Below are 20,161 nucleotides of genomic sequence, written 5' to 3'. Positions count from 1 at the left end.
AAATTGAACTGTTATTGTTACAACTCTGCATTAGAGATTGAAAGCTAATTTCAAAATTTTTGTATATCAAAATTACAAAATAAGAATATTTCATTAAAATCCCATCTCAAACAAAAATGATTTTTATAGTGAGAATAATTAACCTTTAATTTGTCCATTCAAATACCATATTTTTAAAAGAAGGAAATACCTGTATTATTATATGCTTAAATAAAATAATTTGGCCATTAAAAAAAAGAATAGAGGAAGTGTTAATATGTCCTCTGATTTTGTTGTTATCTCTTGTAAAATAATGTAAACAGATAAATGGCTGATAGGAGAAAAACTAAGCTCAAACTTACCTAAAGTAAAAGTTACTGGATAGGTCCACATTTTGAAATATTCGTAGATACCTAAAAAAGAACAAAGCATATTACTATTATTTTTTATAGCTTAACATAACAAATATACACTTATGTTTGTAAATACTCTCATTAAAACTGAGGAATTCAATCCATAACTGGATTAAGGATTTCATCTGAAGCTGTTTCTAAGTCGGCTGACCATCCCTTCAGAACCCTAACCTTACAGTCCGATCATTTCCTCTCCACTGATTATGCCACAGATGGGGAATCATGTGCTTATGTGTGCGGGCCACTGAGGCACTGTTTTTAAAATGGGCTGCATCTGTCAATGCTTTGAGATTGGAGAGACAAAGAGTGACTAAAACAACCAAAATGTTTGTGAATCACCCTAATTTTAAGCTGTGAAGTTTTTAAAGTGAAAAAGAGTACAGAATAAAATACCCACATATCTACCATGCAGGATTAATAAATGTTAACATTTTTTTCACATTCATTTTAACTTTCTAAAGACTTGATCACAAATGACTATTGAATTTGTCAAATACAGTTTTTACAAATATCAGGATAGTCCTAATTTTTCCCTTCAATATTTTAATTTGGTAAATCACTCTAGCAAATTTTCTAATGTTGCTACAGCCAGGCATCACAGGGATAACCTCTATCATGTATGAAACATTTAATAGCACTGTATTTTACTTTCCAAAATTTTACCAAATATTTTAACTTAAATACATAATTGGATTATATAGTTTCATAAGTATGTTAAAAGTCTTACGTATCTAGCAATAGTACTTCAGTCTATCTATAACAAGCTATCAATTTAAGTGTATCTCATTCTGGATGTCTATTTGCTACATAGGATTAATCATAAGATAATTTCACTCTTTAAAAATAGTCAAATCACTATATAGAACAACATAATTTCTGTTACTAGTCTTAGTAAAGAATAATAAAGGTGGGTTTATAAATAATATAAACCTCTTCAACTTTTCCTGTCCCTTGGATTCATATGTGCTGGTCTGCCTGATTCACTTTTAATCAATATCCTATGCATCCCTGTAAACTATACAAATTATCTTTTTTTTTTTAATTTGTATAATACCAAGGCCCACTTTATCTGGTAAATTCTACTTACCTTCATCGGAAATGAATTATTTTTTTGACAACCCCATTTGCAAATATCATCAGAGATAATGTCACAAGAGTCCAAAAAACTATTATCTAAAAGGGTCTTTTAGAGAACCACACCACATTTAAATTTTGGTTCACGTATCTAGAACAACATTATAAATGTATAGAGTATAATTAAAATATGTTACCTTATCTAAAAACTTATAAGCATGGCTAAATTTGTTCCATTTAACCTTTACATTATATTTATAATAAATAAATTTACTTATTAAAATAAAATAATTCTTTTCTCTATCAAATTATTAATAGCCTTTTCCCATATTACCAAGGCTCCAATAATTTCCCCCCAAAACTTTGTCAAATTTTCAAAATATTGGGGGGGAAAATTGTACAATTAGCACCAGTATGACCTTCATCAAAATTCACTGTTAAATCTTTCTTCTTAAATACATATATATACATTCACTCTTTAAGTATACAAGTACATTTTATTTTTCTAAACCATTCTTAGTAAGCGGCAGACAATCATACCTCACTCCTAAATATTTCAGGAGGTATCTATCATGGACAAGAACAATCTCCTAAATGACCTCAGTATCATTATTAAACCCCAAATTTAATACTGATCCAATTTTGCCTACTCTGTTATCCATTTACAAACTATTTCGGTAAAGTCCTTAATAGCTCTATGTGTGCATGCACACATGTTTTAGTATAGAATGCAATCGAAATTCAAATGCTGCATATGCTTGTCATGTCTAGCTTTCTCTGTCTTTGATGACAATGACATTTTTGAAGAGCCCAAACTAGGTGCCTTACAAAATGTCCTACAATATGAGTTTGATTACTTCTTCATGCTTAGATTCAAGTGAAATGTTTTAAGCAAGAGAACTACACAGGTAATCTGTGTTCTTCTCATTATTTGACATTAAGAGGCAAGTAATGTCAGTTTTGGTTCATTATTGGTGATGCTGAGTTTGATCATTTGACTCAGTATGTTTTCTACTTTGTTCTTCTTTGTAAATAATAGATTCATACAGTATATGTTGAGACTGAGTAAATATTCTTTCTCAATAATAACCTCTTCCCTAATGGTTTCAGTAGCCATTGCTGATCCTCACCTGAAACAGTTGTTATAACAGAGGTTTTTAATAGCCCTTGAACTAAAGTTGTAGAATTCTGAGCCAGTATTTTCCACTTTTAACATAACATTTATAATTTTTACTATATTTGGCTTTCTAATTGATCTACCACATTAAAAAAATAGTAGTTACCACCAGCACATACCTAGCTTCATCAGGATGAGTAATTCGTACAGAATCATTGGGTATATAGATCATATTTGTATCTTCAATCTTATATATTGCATGACCTCCAATATCTGCCATCTTCCTCCTTTTAGTGATTAACACAATATAATAGCCTTCTAAAAACCTGACAAAACCTACAAATAAAAAAGATAAGTATATTTCTTCAACATAGTAATACTTTTAGATACACATTAAAAAGGCAAAATAATTTCGACACATTTCCTATTTTATTTTTCTCTGTGACTTATAGCCATACAAATTTTCAGTCATCTTAGAATTATTCTCTAGAAATACCTATACTGATATTTATGTCATTTAAAAATCTTACTCTAAACAATTTTACTCCATTCACTTACTCTTTTATATTTAGCCTCATTCCAAATAGAACTGAGGTGCTGAAAGCAAAAATATATATGAGATTAGGAGTTGCTGTCCGATGGATATGGAGTTTCAGTTTTGCAAGATGAAAAGTCCAGAGATTTGTTGCACAACATGATGCATAGTTAACACCACTATAGTGTACATTAAAAATGGCCAAGATTGTAATTTTTACTTTGTTTTTTACATAAGCTATAAAATAAGTCAATATATATTACTAAAAATATTTTTTTAATATTTTCACAATGTTTCTTGTATCTTCTTCAATAAATGTCTCTATTTTTCATAGTACATGGCTGAATACTTTCTGGACAGATCTAACCTTATTAATGTTCAATTGGAGTAAGTTCTCAGCAACATACTAGTTACTATAGAGTTTTGGTCAAAGTTTTTTGGCCCCTAGACATTTTGCTTTGGGAGTTAAAAACTGCCTCTCTAGGTGGTGGCAGATGTTGGCAGTCATTCCTAAAATAGCAACTTGAGGAGCTCAGCAGACCCTCTCTCTATAGAAACAACCATAACTGGTGAAAATTATATTAAAATAAAAAAGAAAACAAAGTTTCTGGAAATTGTCTTAATGACATTTAGCAAATGGAGAAACATTTATTCAAGAAAATCAACTAAGTCTTGGTAAGAACAGCAGATCTGTGGCATTTGAATCATAGCCTGCTTTTCTCCCATGCCACTTTCCCAGTTCACTGTGGCATAATATCTACTCCAGGCAGGTGTTACCAAGAAAATAGTGCTGCCCCCTCTCTGCCAAGATTTCAGTCCAGGGTCATGGTTTCTGCTCAGGAGGAAGAGGTCACCAGAATTTCTCATCCCCCCTAGCTCTGTGTTACAGAAGATCTACTCCAGGCAAGCACAGCTGAAATCTGGGCTCCTTTCTTCTACCCAGATCCTACTCCTAGAGTGGAGGCTCTACCCCAGCATGACTGGTTAGGAATACTGGGTCCTAATCCCCCTCACTTCAACTCACTCATAGGGCTAGTCAGATAGAGCCATATACAGCTGACTTCCCATCAGAAACAATGGAGTCCAGCAATGAAAGAACAAACTGTCAACCAAGAACCATTTATCTAGCAGAAATATCTTTAAAGACTTTCTTGTGAGCACATGTGCATATTCTCTCTCTCGCGCTCTCTCTTTCTCTCTCTCTCTGAGTGTTACATCTATAAAGTCTGAGCTAGGATTTTAGTGCTATGAATTTTTGCTCTAGAATTGACAAATACTTATTGTCTACGTCTTGTTATTCTTAGCTGACAAAAAAGAAAACCACTAATTAAATATATTAATATAAATGAGCTGAAATATATTGGAAAGATGGCTCAAGGAGTTTATGAGCCAAGCTACCAAAAAAAAAAAAGCCATTAAAACAATGAAAAATACTTATATTTTAGAAATCCACAAAGCACGAAATGCTTTTTTAAAAGTGTTCATTTATGCTCCTTTCCTTGCCTTAGAGATGAGCCAAAAATTCCCTAACTATAGCTAGACATAGAAATGTGAAGGGAAAAAAGGTGATGATGATCTCATTAAAAGCAAGTTTGAAAGTAGTTAACCTTTTCAATGGATAAAACTTGCAAAAGTAAGGCTCTTAGAAGCAGCATAAAAACATTCAAGAAGAGAATCTAATTGGGTTTTTTTTTTTTTTAATTTTTTAAAACTGATTTTTAGAGAAAGGAAGAGGAGAGGCGAGAGAAAAAGAAAGAGAGAGAGAAACATCAATTTGTTGTTCCATGTATTTATGCATTCATTGGTTGATTCTTGTATGTGCCCTGACTGGGGATCCAGCCTGCAACCTTGGTGTATAGGGATGATGCTCTAACCAACTGAGCTACCCAGGCAAAGCCTCTAATTGATATTTAAGTAACAAATATTTCTAAGATGAATGAGCTTCCCTCTTATTCTTACTACATATTTATTTTTATACAAAAAATTTATAATAATTTCTTTCAATCTACATTCTGATTGAATTTTAATTTTATGTTTTTAGCTCTAGACTGTATCACCCTAACTTTCTCTTTATAATTTGAGTAAAAGAAAGTAAATACACTGCACAAAAGAGATACTTTTCTACCAGCAAAAATGCCTTCACATATTTTGGATGAGATTATTTTCTTCTTACTTTTACTACAATTTGGAAACGTCACTTTCTCTTTTAAAAGGTTCCAATCAAATATATATAGCCAACAATTAAAAGGCTTCAGATGGGCACAGACATTTGCCAAGAGTCAGCCTACTCATCACTTCAGCACACTGAAAATCAGAACAAGTCTTTTCATCTTCATTCTGTGTCCTTCTGATCTCAAACCAATTTCATTGAGGACTTCCCAGACGCCTAGATGAAAGTAATCATGCAAAAATAACTGCTGTCTCTCCAGGTAGAAAAGACTGCGTCATCTGAAACACCAAGCAAAGTATATAGTAAAAGGATAACATGAGAGGACGGAATAGTGTGGCATTATTGTGGTGAGAGAGGATCCCACCAGCCCAGCAACAAAAGAGAACGCAATATCCTGTTTAGGAAGGTCACTAGGCCGGCTAGTCATTATCTTGACAGCCTACAGGGAGAAAACTCTCTGGAAGAGAAGTATGAAAAACCTCCATAAGGTATCTCAGGCCTTTGCACAACAGAGCCCTCTGGACCCAAAGTGATTCTCTAACACCAGATCTACTGCTCCATTACTAGCCTGAGGCTCAGACTTTGTTGTTGTTTTAGTTGTTATCTTGGTACTATAATCAATTTCTAAGGGTATTCTTTTATAAGTGAGTCCATCACTTAGTCTACTACGATGACACTTCTTATTCTACCAATCCCCTTCAACGTACTAGTAGCTTAAAAGAGTATCCTCTGACAGGTGACACAGGAAGAAACAGGATATAGACCTGAGGCCATGTATCAAATAGGGCTGGCTGGGTCACAGAGCAGAGACTACCAGCCACCAACTCTATTGATGTGCCCCAGGACCAGATAAAACAACTTTGTAAAGGATGCTCATGATACCATCCAACCCTCCTGCTGGCTGTCAGATAACAATGGAGCAGGTTGGGAATGGGCAAGGTAGCTGTAGCTATAGGATTGATCGATCCATGTCTAGGGGCCAGTGATGATCCATGAACTTTTGGTATAGCTCATAAAAAGACAAGTAAGCAAACTGAAAGTAAAGGTTTAAAAACTTTACAGCAATTTAGAGTTGCCACAAGATGTGAGTGCATGATCAATGACCTTGCCTCAAACACAGCATAGACTAATTAGGTATTACTAACTTGTATCATGAGTCACATGTGGTCCAAGGTGCAGACAAGTTCTGCACAGTAAGATCGTGTGTTGGTCCGTGACACATTGGTAGGAAAAAAAATCTAGTCCTTTACTACAGAGAATTGAGAAATGCTGCTCTAGATTCTTATAGATTATGAACTAAATTAACCATGATAACAATCCAAAACATTGAATATTTTAGCCGCAAAAGACAAACATTCTAGTCATTTCACATGTGTATTATTTTCACAACCAGACTATATATTTGTCAAAGATAAGCATTTTGTGTTTACTTATTTTAACATCTACGACAGTACTAGACAAATCACAGACTTTTATTAACTCCCTGTTTACTCTTCATTGACTCTCAGCTTCATGTGAGTGACTGAATTACAATAAAATGCATTACCATAAAAATAATAAAAGCCTGCCCAGTTCATTACTGTGTCATATTACTGGTAGGTCAGTCTTTCAGTGACTCCGTCATCTAGAAACAGTCTCAAACCTACGAGGCCTCTAATTGAGAAGTAGTTACCACAACACCTTAGAATGTTACCATTAAAAAAAACACGGAGACACCTTCAGCCCTTACCCAGAGTTTATTAACACACACTTGTGTACAAAATAAATATCTGGTTACAAACTTGGTTATCAATTGATTAAAATAAACCTTCTGGTTTTACAAGCTTAGTTATCAATAGGTTTAAAATGAGGCAAGTAACATTGCTAAAAGGAAACATTCCAAGAACAATTAAGAATGACCAATGTGTCATAAAAACAAAACAGTAAAGCAGTCTAGGGGACATTTAATGTAAAGGCAAACTTCCTAGTCAACACCCAAGGGCAGCTATTTATACTTAATCATCAAAGAAAATTAAATTTTGAATAATAAACCCTGGCTAAGGAGACATTCAATATTACATTCAATATTACATTCAATATTATATGCAATATTACACCTTAGGAAATTTCTATTTTTAAAAAAAGCTGTAATAAAATATCATCATGTAAAGGAATAAGTTTAACCTATTAAACCTACAGTATTTGAGACACATTTCTATTTCCAATTTTTTTCTTTAAAACATAAGCAATACAAAGTGAATTTTAACATGTGCAATTTATGGAATTGAAACACATGAACTCACACGACATACACAGATGTGCACACACTCACAAATGCTTATCTATTAAATATGTAAATAACTGCAAGGCACTTGTCAAGACCTAGCAGAAGGTGTAGAAAAGGGGCCAGTGCTAAGGAGATAATCATACCTACCACACTTGATCTCCCCGAGCACCACCTAAGACAAAAAATGGACCAAGAGGGGTAACATATGAGGAGCTCTAGGAGCACAGTGAGGAAAACAATCTTAAAATATAGCAGAACATAATCAGAGTATCAAGTCACAAAATAGAAGGTGCTATTCAGAAAAACTAATATTACAATTTGAAAATACAGAGTGGAGCAAAAGTAGGTTTACAGTTGTTATGAAAAATAACACAATAATTAATAAATAATAATGCAAGAATAAATTGTTTCCCGTACTCACAACTGCAAACCAACTTTTGCCCCACCCTGTATACAGCATAATTCAGTTCATTTTAGTTTTGTTAACATCTGTAGACACCAATCATTCAGTCAATAATGCATACAGTCCTGTAAATTTAAGAAGCACAGAGATAATTTTTAAGTGTTAAAAAAAAAAAGACTCAAAATAAGGCTCTGCCAACAGAGACACTGAAATACAATTGCCCTCTTCTTGGCTTCCAAGGCCCCAAGCAATATGGCCTCACCCAACTTGCCAACATTCCTGGAGCAATGGGCATGTTCATGACTATGCCTCTGCTGTCATCCTACCATAGTTCTCTCTTCCCCACATCCATCCAAATGTTGTTCCTCCTATAGGGTCCAACCCGGGTCTCACCTTCTCCAGGAAATCTTCCTGGCCATTAGAGACCCAGTAACCTACCTCTCATGTAAGCTCCAGCACCACTTAACTTTTACTACACAGCTTGGCTATTAATTACATCCTTGGAGTTTTCTCTTGTGCACTGGTTTTTGTCTCTCACCCTAGTCCAATCGTCCTGAGACCCTCAGGGACAAATCCATGGTACTGCAAAGGCAGGTTTATTGACCCAGTACAATGAGGGGCAATGTACACCAGAGAAACTGTAGGGCACTCACAGATGCCCCACATGCCAGACAGCAGATTCCTTGTAACTCAGACTCATGTCTATACCTGTTCATGAATAATTTAAAGTAAAGGAGTTATTATAGGACTTAAGGGAAGAGTTTAATTTTTTTTATCCTTATCTGAGGACATGCTTATTGACTTCAGAAAAAGGGGAAGGGAGGGAGAGAGAGAGGGAGAGAAACATTTATGTTTGCCTCTTGCACGCGCCCTGACTGGTGACTGAACCCGCAACCCAGTTATGTGCCCTGATCAGGAATTGAACCCACGACCTTTCTGTCTGTGGGATGACTCTCCAACCAACTGAGCAACACTGGCCAGGGCTTAAGGGAAGAGTTTAGGTATCATTTAAATGAAGAGGCTCAAACCAAAACAAGACTGTATGTAAAGAGATCAATATCAAGTCTGGTCAGTGAGGCCGACTCAGGGTCCCATTTCCTTGAAAACAACAGCATAGCTGTGGACTATTGTCCCCAGAAACCCCTTATTTTGAAGCTCTGCATCTGAGCTGCAAATTGAGGCTGCTTCTCTGTGTCAAAATGATTGAGGTCATCCAGGCAAGAGGGGAATGTTTTCTCTCACTGACATAATTTCAAACACCAAAGTTTCGCAGAGTCTGTGATTCTAGAGGACAAAGTTTCTCAGTGAGTAAGAAAGCAGCAGTCATTCAAAGAAGGGGTTATAACACTTTATGCTGCAGAAGCTCCTGGGGAGAAACTCCTGTTCATTTTAAAGCTGGTTTTATCTGTATCTGTTTTTCCAGCTGATAAATGACAGGGAAGATGTGCACAGTCCAAGCTCATTTTTACTTTTCCATTCCTCAATAAGCCAGACAGCAGGCTCCTTAAAGGCCCAAACTGTTTCTATATTATTTGTTTGGATCCTATATGAAACTGAGTACAGTGCAGAGCACATAGCAGATACTATATAAAGGCTGTTTGATATCTGATTGATGGATGATAAAGTTTTAAACAAACAATGCCACAGACTATGAGTTATAATTATAAAGCTATATAGGCTTGCAAACTATTTATAAGTATTCTATGTAGATTTAAAAAAAAAGAGGTAGTAAGGGGGAGGTACATTTCTTACCTACAATACCAAAGGCAGAAACAGCTCGAAATAACCCAGAGGATCCCTTCTGTCCCATCTTGGTTCTGTTTCCTAGATCCAAGCGGCCAAGAAGCTCTCTCACTTCTTGTGGAGTATATACATGCTAAAAATAAGCAAATTTAATTTGTAAGGTTGTGCTTACTTTTTAGGTTAGTTATTTATTCTTTACTCCTGAAAATTAAAAGTTGTCTAGAAGAATCATTAGTTATTTCACAGAGAAGTATATAGAGGGTTAGCCAAAAAGTTCATTTGGTTTTTTTCTATACGATGGCTCTAGTAGCACTTAGTTGTCTTTAACTTCATTTGAAACAATTTTATTAGATTGTATTGTGACAGCTGTCACATCAGCGTGCATTTAAAAAAAACTTATCCAAATTGAATATTGAAGATGAAAGGAAATATGCAACATCTTCAGCATATTATGCTTTAGTATTTCAAGAAAGATAAAATCACAACTGAAACAAAAAAAGATCTGTGCAGTGTATGGAGAAGGTGCTGTGACTGAGCGAATGTGTCAAATGTGGTTCACAAAGTTTCGTGCTGGAGATTTCTCCCTGGACGATGCTCCACAGTTGGGCAGACAAGTTGAAGTTGATAGCAATCAAGTCAAGACATTAGCTGAGAACAATCAATGTTATACCATGCAGGAGATAGCTGACATACTCAAAATATCCCAATCAATAAAGTGATTGGTGGAAATGAAAAGTGTGTCTTTTATTTTACAGAAAAAAACATATGAACTTTTTGACCAGCCTGATAATAAGTGCAGGACTAAGCTACAATTTTTAAAAAGCCAACAAATTATTTAATATTAGCAATTAAGGGTAGCTACTAGATCATGTTGGTATATTTAAAAACTGCATCAAAACCTTATCTTCTGAACCAGAGATGTAAGGGATCCACAGACAAATTTCAAGAAATCTGCAAACCCCTTAAAATTATATGCAAAGTTTTGGTTATAAGTGCTTATGGGCATTTTTGTAAGAAGGCACAAAGCTTTCCTTATAATCTCAAAGAGATTTCTGATCAATTACTCCCACTCCCAAATAAAGCCAAGAGTTATTACATTATATTAATAAAAACTCCCAGATTTGGGCAGTGGGAAAGACTACGCCACCCTGGAGTGCAGGAAATCACAGAATAGAATTTATCTAAAATTATAATAACGCAGAAAATAGTTTTGCAAGAGCTTAGTTAAAATGAATTCCAAACTGTAACTACGAATGCATTTGAAAAACCGGAAATCTACATGGAGTCAAAAATATTCACAGACAGGAACTTTAATACAAAGGGTAAGTTAAGTTGTTTCATTTGAAAGAGTTAAAATTAACTGTTCGACATGACCATATTGTATTTCTCTTTTCACTCATGTTTTTGTGCCACTTGAATTATGTCTCATATCCCTGACTCTGGATAAGATAACACCTGGATAAGAACAGCTTAACATTTCTCTAGTACAGAGCAAATCATCAGAAGAGGCCCTACAGGTGATTTTTAGTAGCATAATAAAGTCTGCAGTACAGAAATCCTCTCTGACTTCAAGTACCTTCATATTAAAGCATAGTAACAAATAATCTCTTTGGTAGATGAAATATTAAGAGCCAATTGAATTATTAAAGTGTCACCCCTTTAAGAAAATATATTCTTATCTTCTCCAAAGAGTTTGCTTTGTAAAGCAAATGAAAATGAGGAACAAAGTGCAATTCTAGCATACTACTTGACATCAGTAATTTCTGAAAACCACATTAGAGATTCAAATTCTAGCCAACCATGAAATTTAACTAATTTTTAGATGCATAATAAAAAAATTATACATCACTAGACAGTATAAGGATATTTCATATCCTTTAAACAAGTACAAAAATTTCTGTTTGTATTCAGGTTTGCAAGATGCTTACTTACCCTATCATCAATTATGACCAAATCCTTTGGTTCTGTTCTATCAATTTTCAAAACACGGTATTTTGTTTCTGCATGATTGCTCCCTACTAGAAAGTATCTCTATAAATAAAAAGAAACATCATTAGTTTTTTAAGAGAATCTGCTTTGCACACATTTAATGCCCACATCAGTTTTTGAAATTAAATACATTAATAAAGTGAGGTTAGTTTTTAAAAGAAATATTTCTGTCAAGTATAACTGGCAGATTAAAGAAAGTCTGGTTCAAAAGGTCAATTTTAACACTGAAATATTCTTAGTGGTGTAAGCATCAGCGTGATATCTAAAACGCACCCAGTAACCAGGTCAGATGGATTTAATTATATTATGCAAAGATTAACCTAACGGATGGGAGACTGCTGTTTAAACTTGGCCAGGAAGGAGCAGCTCTGACAAGAATTAGAAAGCTCAATGTATAATTAGGAATGCTGAGACAATTATCACTATTAAAATATTTATATTTTATCAAATAAATCTACAAATTTTCTATAGATGACCGAAAATGACTTTAATATAGCAACTATAAAAATCTACCCCGAAGTCCTATAAAAGATTAAAATGAGTGTACTTTCCCAAATGGCTTTTCATAGATAAGCTACAAGAAATAATATTCTTTCTTTTCTGAAACACTTCCTTGGAGCATTGTACCTGAATACATTAGTCTTCTTATATGAATACTGAGAACAAAATAAATAATAAAACTGAAAATTAATAATAATCTTATATTTAAGTGAAAATGCATTTAAGAAAACCTAAACAAGATGAGTAATTGTAAAGTTCCATTTAAGAAAATAAATAAACCTCCAATAGCAAAAATTAATTGTTTAATGATATTTTGCTTTGAAAATGTCCTTTAAAATAAGGGACATTTTCAACAGTACAAAAATTGAGAAGACAAGACACTGCTGCAATCAACTGGCATCCTACTATCTCATTTTTCAGATGAAATTATAGATACAAAAATCAATTACAGAAAATTCTCCAGGTAAATGACCAAACCAAGTACAGAGGCCATAGCAATTCAGAGCGAGAACAACTGCTGTGGGCTGCGACGGAGGCAGAGCGTGCCCGTGAAGGCAGGGCCCGAACTGAGCCTTCAAGGACGGGGAAGATTTTTAAAAGTAAGATTTTACTGTATATCAGAATATGAGCACTTGGTTTTATTGTTGTAAAACTAAATCTGTAGAGATAGATGCGTTTTTACTTATTAAGTATATATCTGTTGATAAAGGTCTGATCTAGACTTCCAGGTTATAAGAAACAAAACTCTGTGTTAAAAATGCCGGGTTAGCCTGTCTGAAGAGAAAGGCTAACCAAAGAACGGAATCAATTCTCCATCTCCTCGGAGAGGTAGGGTCTAAATGACAATACCAGTTATAATGAGGCAGGAAAAAAAACCCAATTATTATAATAAAAATTGGTAAACTACCTTGAGACACCTTGGTCACATCAAATGAGCAGGACCTGGGGCACCGGGGGAGCTGCTAAAAGGGCAGGGTGACAGAGAGAGGGGGCAGGTCGAAGGCCCCCGGCTGGCCTCAGCCCCTTCCTTCCCAGAGACCCTACCCGCCCCAGTGCAATAAAATTAACTTCAGAAGAATGGTTTGTAAACTACACATTTCTGCGGAAAAGGCGGCCACCTTCTTGAGGACTTCAGGAAAAACAGTTCCTGGGAGAGGAAATAGCAAGAGCAAAGACATGAAGGGGAAGAAGCTTTGTGTGTTGGTTACAAGGACAAGATGAAGTGACAAGATGCTCCTAAAACACCAAACGGAATAGTGCTCCACACAAAGAAAGCACTCAATGAGTGTTAGCTCCTTTTCTCTCCTTTATATGGAAGACATCAGCAAGTCTACGCCATTGTACAGGCGAAAAGGACAAAAAAAAACCAAAAAACAGGAAAAAAGAGCACCCCAGAGGAATAAAAGCATATGCAGAACCAGAATGGAACCAGAAAATAGAAGAATGTACAAATCTATTAGTAATCAGTCTTTTTCCTCAGGAGAGAAGAACATGAAAATCAACAACCATGAATAGTGGCTTATAGTAGAGCCACTATTGGCTCTACTGTGGACAGCACAGGAAGGGCACTTAGTTTCTTTGGAGAAGGTAACAGCAAGCTATCCAGAGAGGCTGGTGCAGTCCTCCTATTGTGTTTGGCCTTGAAGGACCATTAAACAGGATGTGATATACTGACCCAAAATAGGACAAGTGATTACCCATCACCTCCACCTGCAACAATCCTCTCATCACCTGCCCCACCGAAGCAATTTTATTTACATCTAAATTTAGCACCTAACTTCTGAAGGCCAATTAATTGTCTAAATTTGCTTGGGGCATCTCTCACCCTTCACCTAATTACAAGCAGCTTAGGAGACTGGGGCTAACACCCTGACCTCTGTGGTATTTAATTCTAGCCTAGTCACACGATCTGGTTCCACAGGCACTGGGTGAAAGTTAGGAGACAGGACAACCGCCTACCACAAACCAATCATTTAATTTGGTGGGTAACTTTCTGCATTCACACCACCCATCCTTTTTGTGGAAGTGCACAGAACGACAGCCCTTTTTAGTCAGCCACTCAGAAAGGAGGCACATCACAGCTTTAAGGAAGGTAAAATCCCTGAACAGGATTCCTAGAATCCTAATAGATCCTAGGAAACCTAAAGATTAATTGCAGTAGAACTATGATTTGGCAGTTTGTAATAAAAGGGCAGATGAAATTCCTCATACCCTAGTGGGCAAATTCATTCCTGGCTTTGGAGCAGACACATGGGAGGGCAGGTTTACACCCCCCTATCCAGACCCCTCCAGAGCCTCCAGGAAGCAGAGGGGCCAAAGCAGATATGAGCAGAGAGAAAGAAACAGGATGCGGCCTAACTACATTTTCTCTCTTCTAAAATGGTCTAAGAATCCTAAAAATGTTTTGTGCAGAGAAGAGTGACCTCATGTGGAGCCAGTGATGTGGGAAAGAAAGCTACAGTCCCCAGCGGGCCTGCCGGGGATAGAGTAACTCTCGTGTGCACTGCCCTCTCGTGGGCAGTTGACCATTGACATTCACACCAAAATTTTCAAAGTGGTAAGTTTTCCAGAAAGGCCTAATTTCTACCTGGTTTTATTTTCTTCCTGTTAAATATATCAACTCTATAACTATGTATATCCTTAGACTTTGTTACAGGTAGTATTTTGCCTCAAAATGGATTTCAGCATTTGGAGGCCTAAAAGTTGTCCTGAAATATCTTTTCCTTAAATTCTTGTCCACTACTGATGTTTTTCTAATTTTTTATTTTGAAAATTTTTGAAAGCTACAGTAAGATGAATAGAATATACCATGAAACCCCATATACCTTTCACTAGATTGTTAACATTTTGCTACATTTGTTTACTTCTTCCCTCTTGAGACAAGCTTTTTTCTTCTGAACCATTTCAAAATTAGTTGCAGGTGTCATAACACATCATCCCTAAAAATCTCAATTGTATTTCCTAAAAACAAGGATACCCACATAATCATAATATCATGGATACATTATCTATATACGATCTATATTCAAATTTCTCCACATGAATATCCTTTATACCTGGTTTTTTAAAAACCAGAATCCAATTACAGATCATGCAATAGTCCCCTTGTCTTTGTCTTTCATGACCTCAACATGTTTAAGGAGCCCACATTATTTTACACCAGTTTTTCTGGTTTTCTATTGACATAATTGATTTGACTATTTATTAGTGAATGTCTCATATGTGCCAGGTGCTGGTCTAGACACCTAGGGAAAAGATATGAAGATAGATTTTGGAGATATCAGTTGCTGATGGGTTAGATCAAAAAAGGGACTAACTTGCCCCAATTACTTTTGTGTGAGCAACTAGCTAGCTGGCGGTACCACTTACTGATGTAGGGATGATTGGAGGAAAAAAAGGGTTTGAGGGTAAACCAAGAATTCTGTCTAAAATGTGCCCAGAGAGATCAAATGAGAACTTTGTATGAATCTAGAGCTCAAAGCAGAGATCTCAGCAAGTGTTATCAGCTAATGCATGACATTTAAAGTCATGGGACTGGCTTAAACCCACTAGGGAGAGCGAATGTAGAGACAGAGCCCCCAAGCTAAGCTGAGGAACTACACTCTTCAGAGGCAAGATATGGAAAAGAACCAGCTGAGAAGACTAAAAGGAGGGGCCAGTGATTAAGAAAACCTAAGACATCATAGAATCTTCACAGTAAAGGGAGAAGATCATTTGGAAAAGGAGGGAGCAGTCATATTCGCACAAATGCAACTGAGAAGTCAAGGGAGATGAAGAGAGAGAAGTGCCCAAAAGATCTGATAAGAACTTGCGAGTGGCCTGTCCGCAGGCAGAGTCTCAGGGACAAAGTGGAGGCAAAATCCATTGCAGAGGTGGCTGAAAGGCAACTGGGTGGTCTTCTGGTTAAAGATGGAAGAGTGAACGCCTCTGTTCCTCCAAACACCTCACGACAACTATAAAGATTTTTATGTTTGTTTTTTAAACACAAGCCCCAAATGGCCATAGGAAGAGTGAAGGAGATAGTGGCAGAAAAAAAAAAAAAACACCACATTTAAAACTGAAAATCATGCCTAAGGTGGCAGTGGGGCAGTCAAGAAGCAATCCAATTGACACCACAGAATCTCCAAAAGGTCTGGGAATTTGTGGCATCTCTTATCTCTGGAGGTATAAATATAAAATCTCAAAAAAACTAAAGATAAAGAAGATGGCACAAGCTTCTAAAGAGGTAAAAATAAAAAACAGGCTTCAAACGAAAGATTAAGATAGAATAACATTAGAAATTCTCAAAAGCAACACTGGAAGGTGGAAGACAGGGATATAATACCTTCAAAATTTTAAGGGACAATTACTTTCAATCTTTAGTGTAACATTAAATCTATCAATCAAACATGAGAATAGGATAATGACATTTTTGCCCATGCATGGGCTCAAAAAAATTACTGTCCATGACCTCTTTCTCTTGAAGCAATTGGAGGAGGGGCTCCACCAAAATGAGGGCAAAAACCAAGGAGAAAAACAGAGCATCTGGAAAACCAAGGACCTAGCACGGCGGCTACAGGATGGCGGTGAAGGGCAAAGGATGACAGCTGAGCTGCAGGCCCTGGGGGCAATCAGCCCAGACACAAGTTGTTGCTTCAAGAAGATAAAACCAGTAAGAATCCCCAGGGTGTATGAATGTGCTGAGCGGAGGTTTACATATCTGGGAAAGTTGGGGTTGAATTCATTGTAAGTCAGTAAGAACTAGCGATTGCAGAAAGAAGGAAATGTCATCTCAAGTACTAGCAGTCTCAAGTTCCTATAGTGAAGGTGGAAAGAGAGGTAAACAAAATGCCCAAAAGCAACAGAGAAGACAAGGGCGTGGCAACCGAAGTGTCCAGGCTTCCCACACGTCAGGCTTGCCTCACTGGACTGCCCCAATGCGTTCACACACGAGGGCGCAGATGACTCACCTCTGCTGGGGACACCTCTGTGCGTGTGTTTGCAGCTATGCTGGGGGCGGGGGTGGCAGGAGTTCGGGTGAAGAATTACATACCAAGAGAGGCTATATTAAAATTCCCTTTAAGACAGAAAATGATCTGAGCTTCTGAAAGTTAAGCATCAACGTTCAAGAAAACCCTTAAAATTCCAATATGTAACTTTAACAGCGGGGACTTAGTATGAGATGAATGTGTTTCTAAAGTATATACATGAACTCCAAATGGAATATAATAGGTAACCCATCTAACAGGAAACTCAGTATCTACTAACACTATTATCTCCTTTTATAATGACAGGCCAATTAATCACTCACTTTTCATCTGAGGGAAGAAAATCAGCCTTCTTGAAAAAGAACAAGTTTTAGGTTGTCTGACAGCATCAATTAATGTTCACCTTCACTTGAACTTTCAGAATAAAGATAGTATTTTTAAAAAAAAACACATGAAGTTACTTCTCCCAATCCAACAGCACTTCAGGCCTGCCTCCTCACTACTCCAGCGATCGCACAATCGGTGACGCAGCCCAGAAAGGGAAATGGGCCTCTGACAGTTAAAAGGGATGTCTCCAAATCCACTCTTCACCGAGTCAGAGCTTTACTGATGGGGAAGTTTCCAATCCCCTCTAGAAACGAGTATGAAACGTTGGCACCTCCAACCACACCTTCCTCTCCCACTTTGTATCCTTTAGTCCCCTGCTCCAGCCCCTCGGCCAACCACATCCTATATTGTTCTATTTCATTTCTTAATTACACCAATCAAGGCTAATATCAAAGCTAACTAAGTAAGCTGCATTTGTCATGATGTGATTCTTACTTATTTTATTCTATTTTGTATGACGGGGTAGGGAGGAAGGAGAAGCTTCCTTAAATCCTTTTGGAACAAGGCTGGAATTAAATAAACAAATACCTACCTACCTACCTAACTGCATACATACTTACAAACAATTTTGAGCTAGTGAGAGTAAAGATTATCGTAATAACCTCACCCTGACAAAATATACAAGCGGACACAAAAATTCGCCACAGTTCTGTTCGGCTACCAATTTTAAAGTCAGTTGCTATATTTCTTTGTTATGAAATGATCATCACTTATTGCAATGGTAAGACCCCTAGCGCCTCATATATTAAGCAAGAATTACACATTTGAAATCATCTAAAGTAAACTGCCATTCCACCCATGATAACTTCAGGTTGCTAAATCTCCTGTGGGCAACTCCTAGTTGCGCTGAGTTGTGTGAGCCTTAGGGCTGGATACGGCTTTAGTTCATCAGTAGGATTGGGCCCCGGACAGATAAAGGCCAGAGAAGGGTCACAGGAGCCAAAGGGCAGCATGAAGGTGTTGGGTGCCAGAGAGAATAAGTCTGGAAGGGAACAGATCCTTCACTAGGAAACAGGTTTAACAGAGGAAACATAGGAAAATATATTTGTGATCTGGGAGCCAGCAAAGATTTCTTAAATAGATCACAGAAAGCAATAACCACAAAAGGAAAAATAGATAAATCAGACTGCACTGAAATTTAAAACGTCTGTGCATCAAAAGATCATTAACACAACATATACATATATCAAATCTTCTCATTCAACACTTTAAATATTTTATAATATTGTCAATTATACCTCAATAAAGATGAAGAAACAGATCATTAAGATAATGAATAGACAAGCCACTACTGAAAGAAAATATCCACAAAACATACATGACAAAGGGACTTAATTTCATAATATATAAAGAATAAAAAGACAACAGCCCAAACTTTAAAAGTGGGCAAAAGCCTTGAACAGACACTTCACAAAGGAAGATGTTAAAATGGCCAATAAACACATGAAAAGATGCTCAACATTGTTAGTCACTAGGGGAATACAAATTAAAACCATAATGAGATACTACTATACATCCACTAGAATAACTAAAACTAAAAAGACTGACAATATCAAATCCTGGCAAATATATGAAGAAATGGAGATTTTTTACAATTGCTGATGGTAGTGTAGAAAAGAACAACTACATAACATCAACCCTATGACTAGCAATTTCATTCATAGGTATTTACCCAAGAGAAATGAGAACACATGTCCACATATACTTGTTCAAGAATGTTCACAGCTGGCTTAACAACAGCCTAAATGTGGAAACAGTCTAAATTAATAGGAAATATGGATAAACAAATGGTGGACTTCCACTCAATAATAAAAAGGAATAAACGACTGATACAACAAGATGGATGAACCTCAAACCCAGTATGTGAAGCAAAAACTAGGCTTAAGAGAATACATACTGCACAGTTCCAATCATATGAAATTCTTGAACAGGTACCTAATCTAAGGTTAATTTAAAAAGAGATTTATTACTTGCTAGGGAGGTAAAGGGAGCAGATGGGAATAAGGACACAAGGGAACTTTTTGGGACAACACAAGAGTATGGTTTACACACATGCATACTGCTGTCCGAACTCCACAGCTTAGATTTGTGCACTTCAATTTATATAAATTTTAGGGGGAAAAGAAACTTATAAACTAATAAATGGTAAGTAGAGAATGGAACAAGTTATAGATAATAAACGACAACAGAGTGTTAGTAATTTTGAATCTGGGTGATGGATATATGGAGTGTCTCTCGTTGTCTACTTTGTATATGCTTGAAATTTCTGTAATAAAAAAGCTCAAAACAAAAAAGACATACAAATCACAAATACAAATGTTGTAAATTATCTGATTCATCAGAGTTACAATTATTCAACAAACTGCTATAACGTTTGTGATCATTTACTCCCGATGTCTGTAGGTATTGTAGTTTGTTGCCATCCAGTTACCAGCTGTCCACGCCTGGCAGCAGCTCCTGACCATTCTCAGGAGCACTGTCCTAACCTCTTTTTGCCTCATTTTTTTTTCACCAAATAATTATAATAGTAGCATTATAACAACATTGACCTCTTAGAGCTTTTATGAATATTAAATAATAAAATATATGTAGAGTGTTTTCAATAGTACCTGGTATA

General features: G+C 36.3%; 1 protein-coding gene across 2 annotated transcripts in view; it reads right to left on the bottom strand.

Annotated features, from left to right (window-relative positions):
* The window catches only part of FIG4 (FIG4 phosphoinositide 5-phosphatase), a 97,877-nt gene that overhangs the window by 75,240 nt on the left and 2,476 nt on the right, over positions 1–20,161 (bottom strand). For both annotated transcript variants that reach the window (XM_054569825.1, XM_054569826.1), the window contains exons 2-5: positions 11,633–11,731; positions 9,710–9,833; positions 2,763–2,919; positions 342–392 (exon numbers count right to left, since the gene is read on the bottom strand). In XM_054569825.1, the coding sequence (XP_054425800.1) occupies positions 342–392; positions 2,763–2,919; positions 9,710–9,833; positions 11,633–11,731 (431 nt within the window). The remainder of the gene's footprint in view (positions 1–341; positions 393–2,762; positions 2,920–9,709; positions 9,834–11,632; positions 11,732–20,161) is intronic.

The sequence above is a fragment of the Pteronotus mesoamericanus genome, unplaced genomic scaffold (genome assembly GCF_021234165.1).
Source record: "Pteronotus mesoamericanus isolate MK-2021 breed Mesoamerican mustached bat unplaced genomic scaffold, CSHL_Meso_final contig_20, whole genome shotgun sequence".
Lineage (NCBI taxonomy): Eukaryota > Metazoa > Chordata > Mammalia > Chiroptera > Mormoopidae > Pteronotus > Pteronotus mesoamericanus.
The sequence above is the reverse complement of the archived record's forward strand: the minus strand, read 5'-3'. Positions and strand labels throughout refer to the sequence as shown.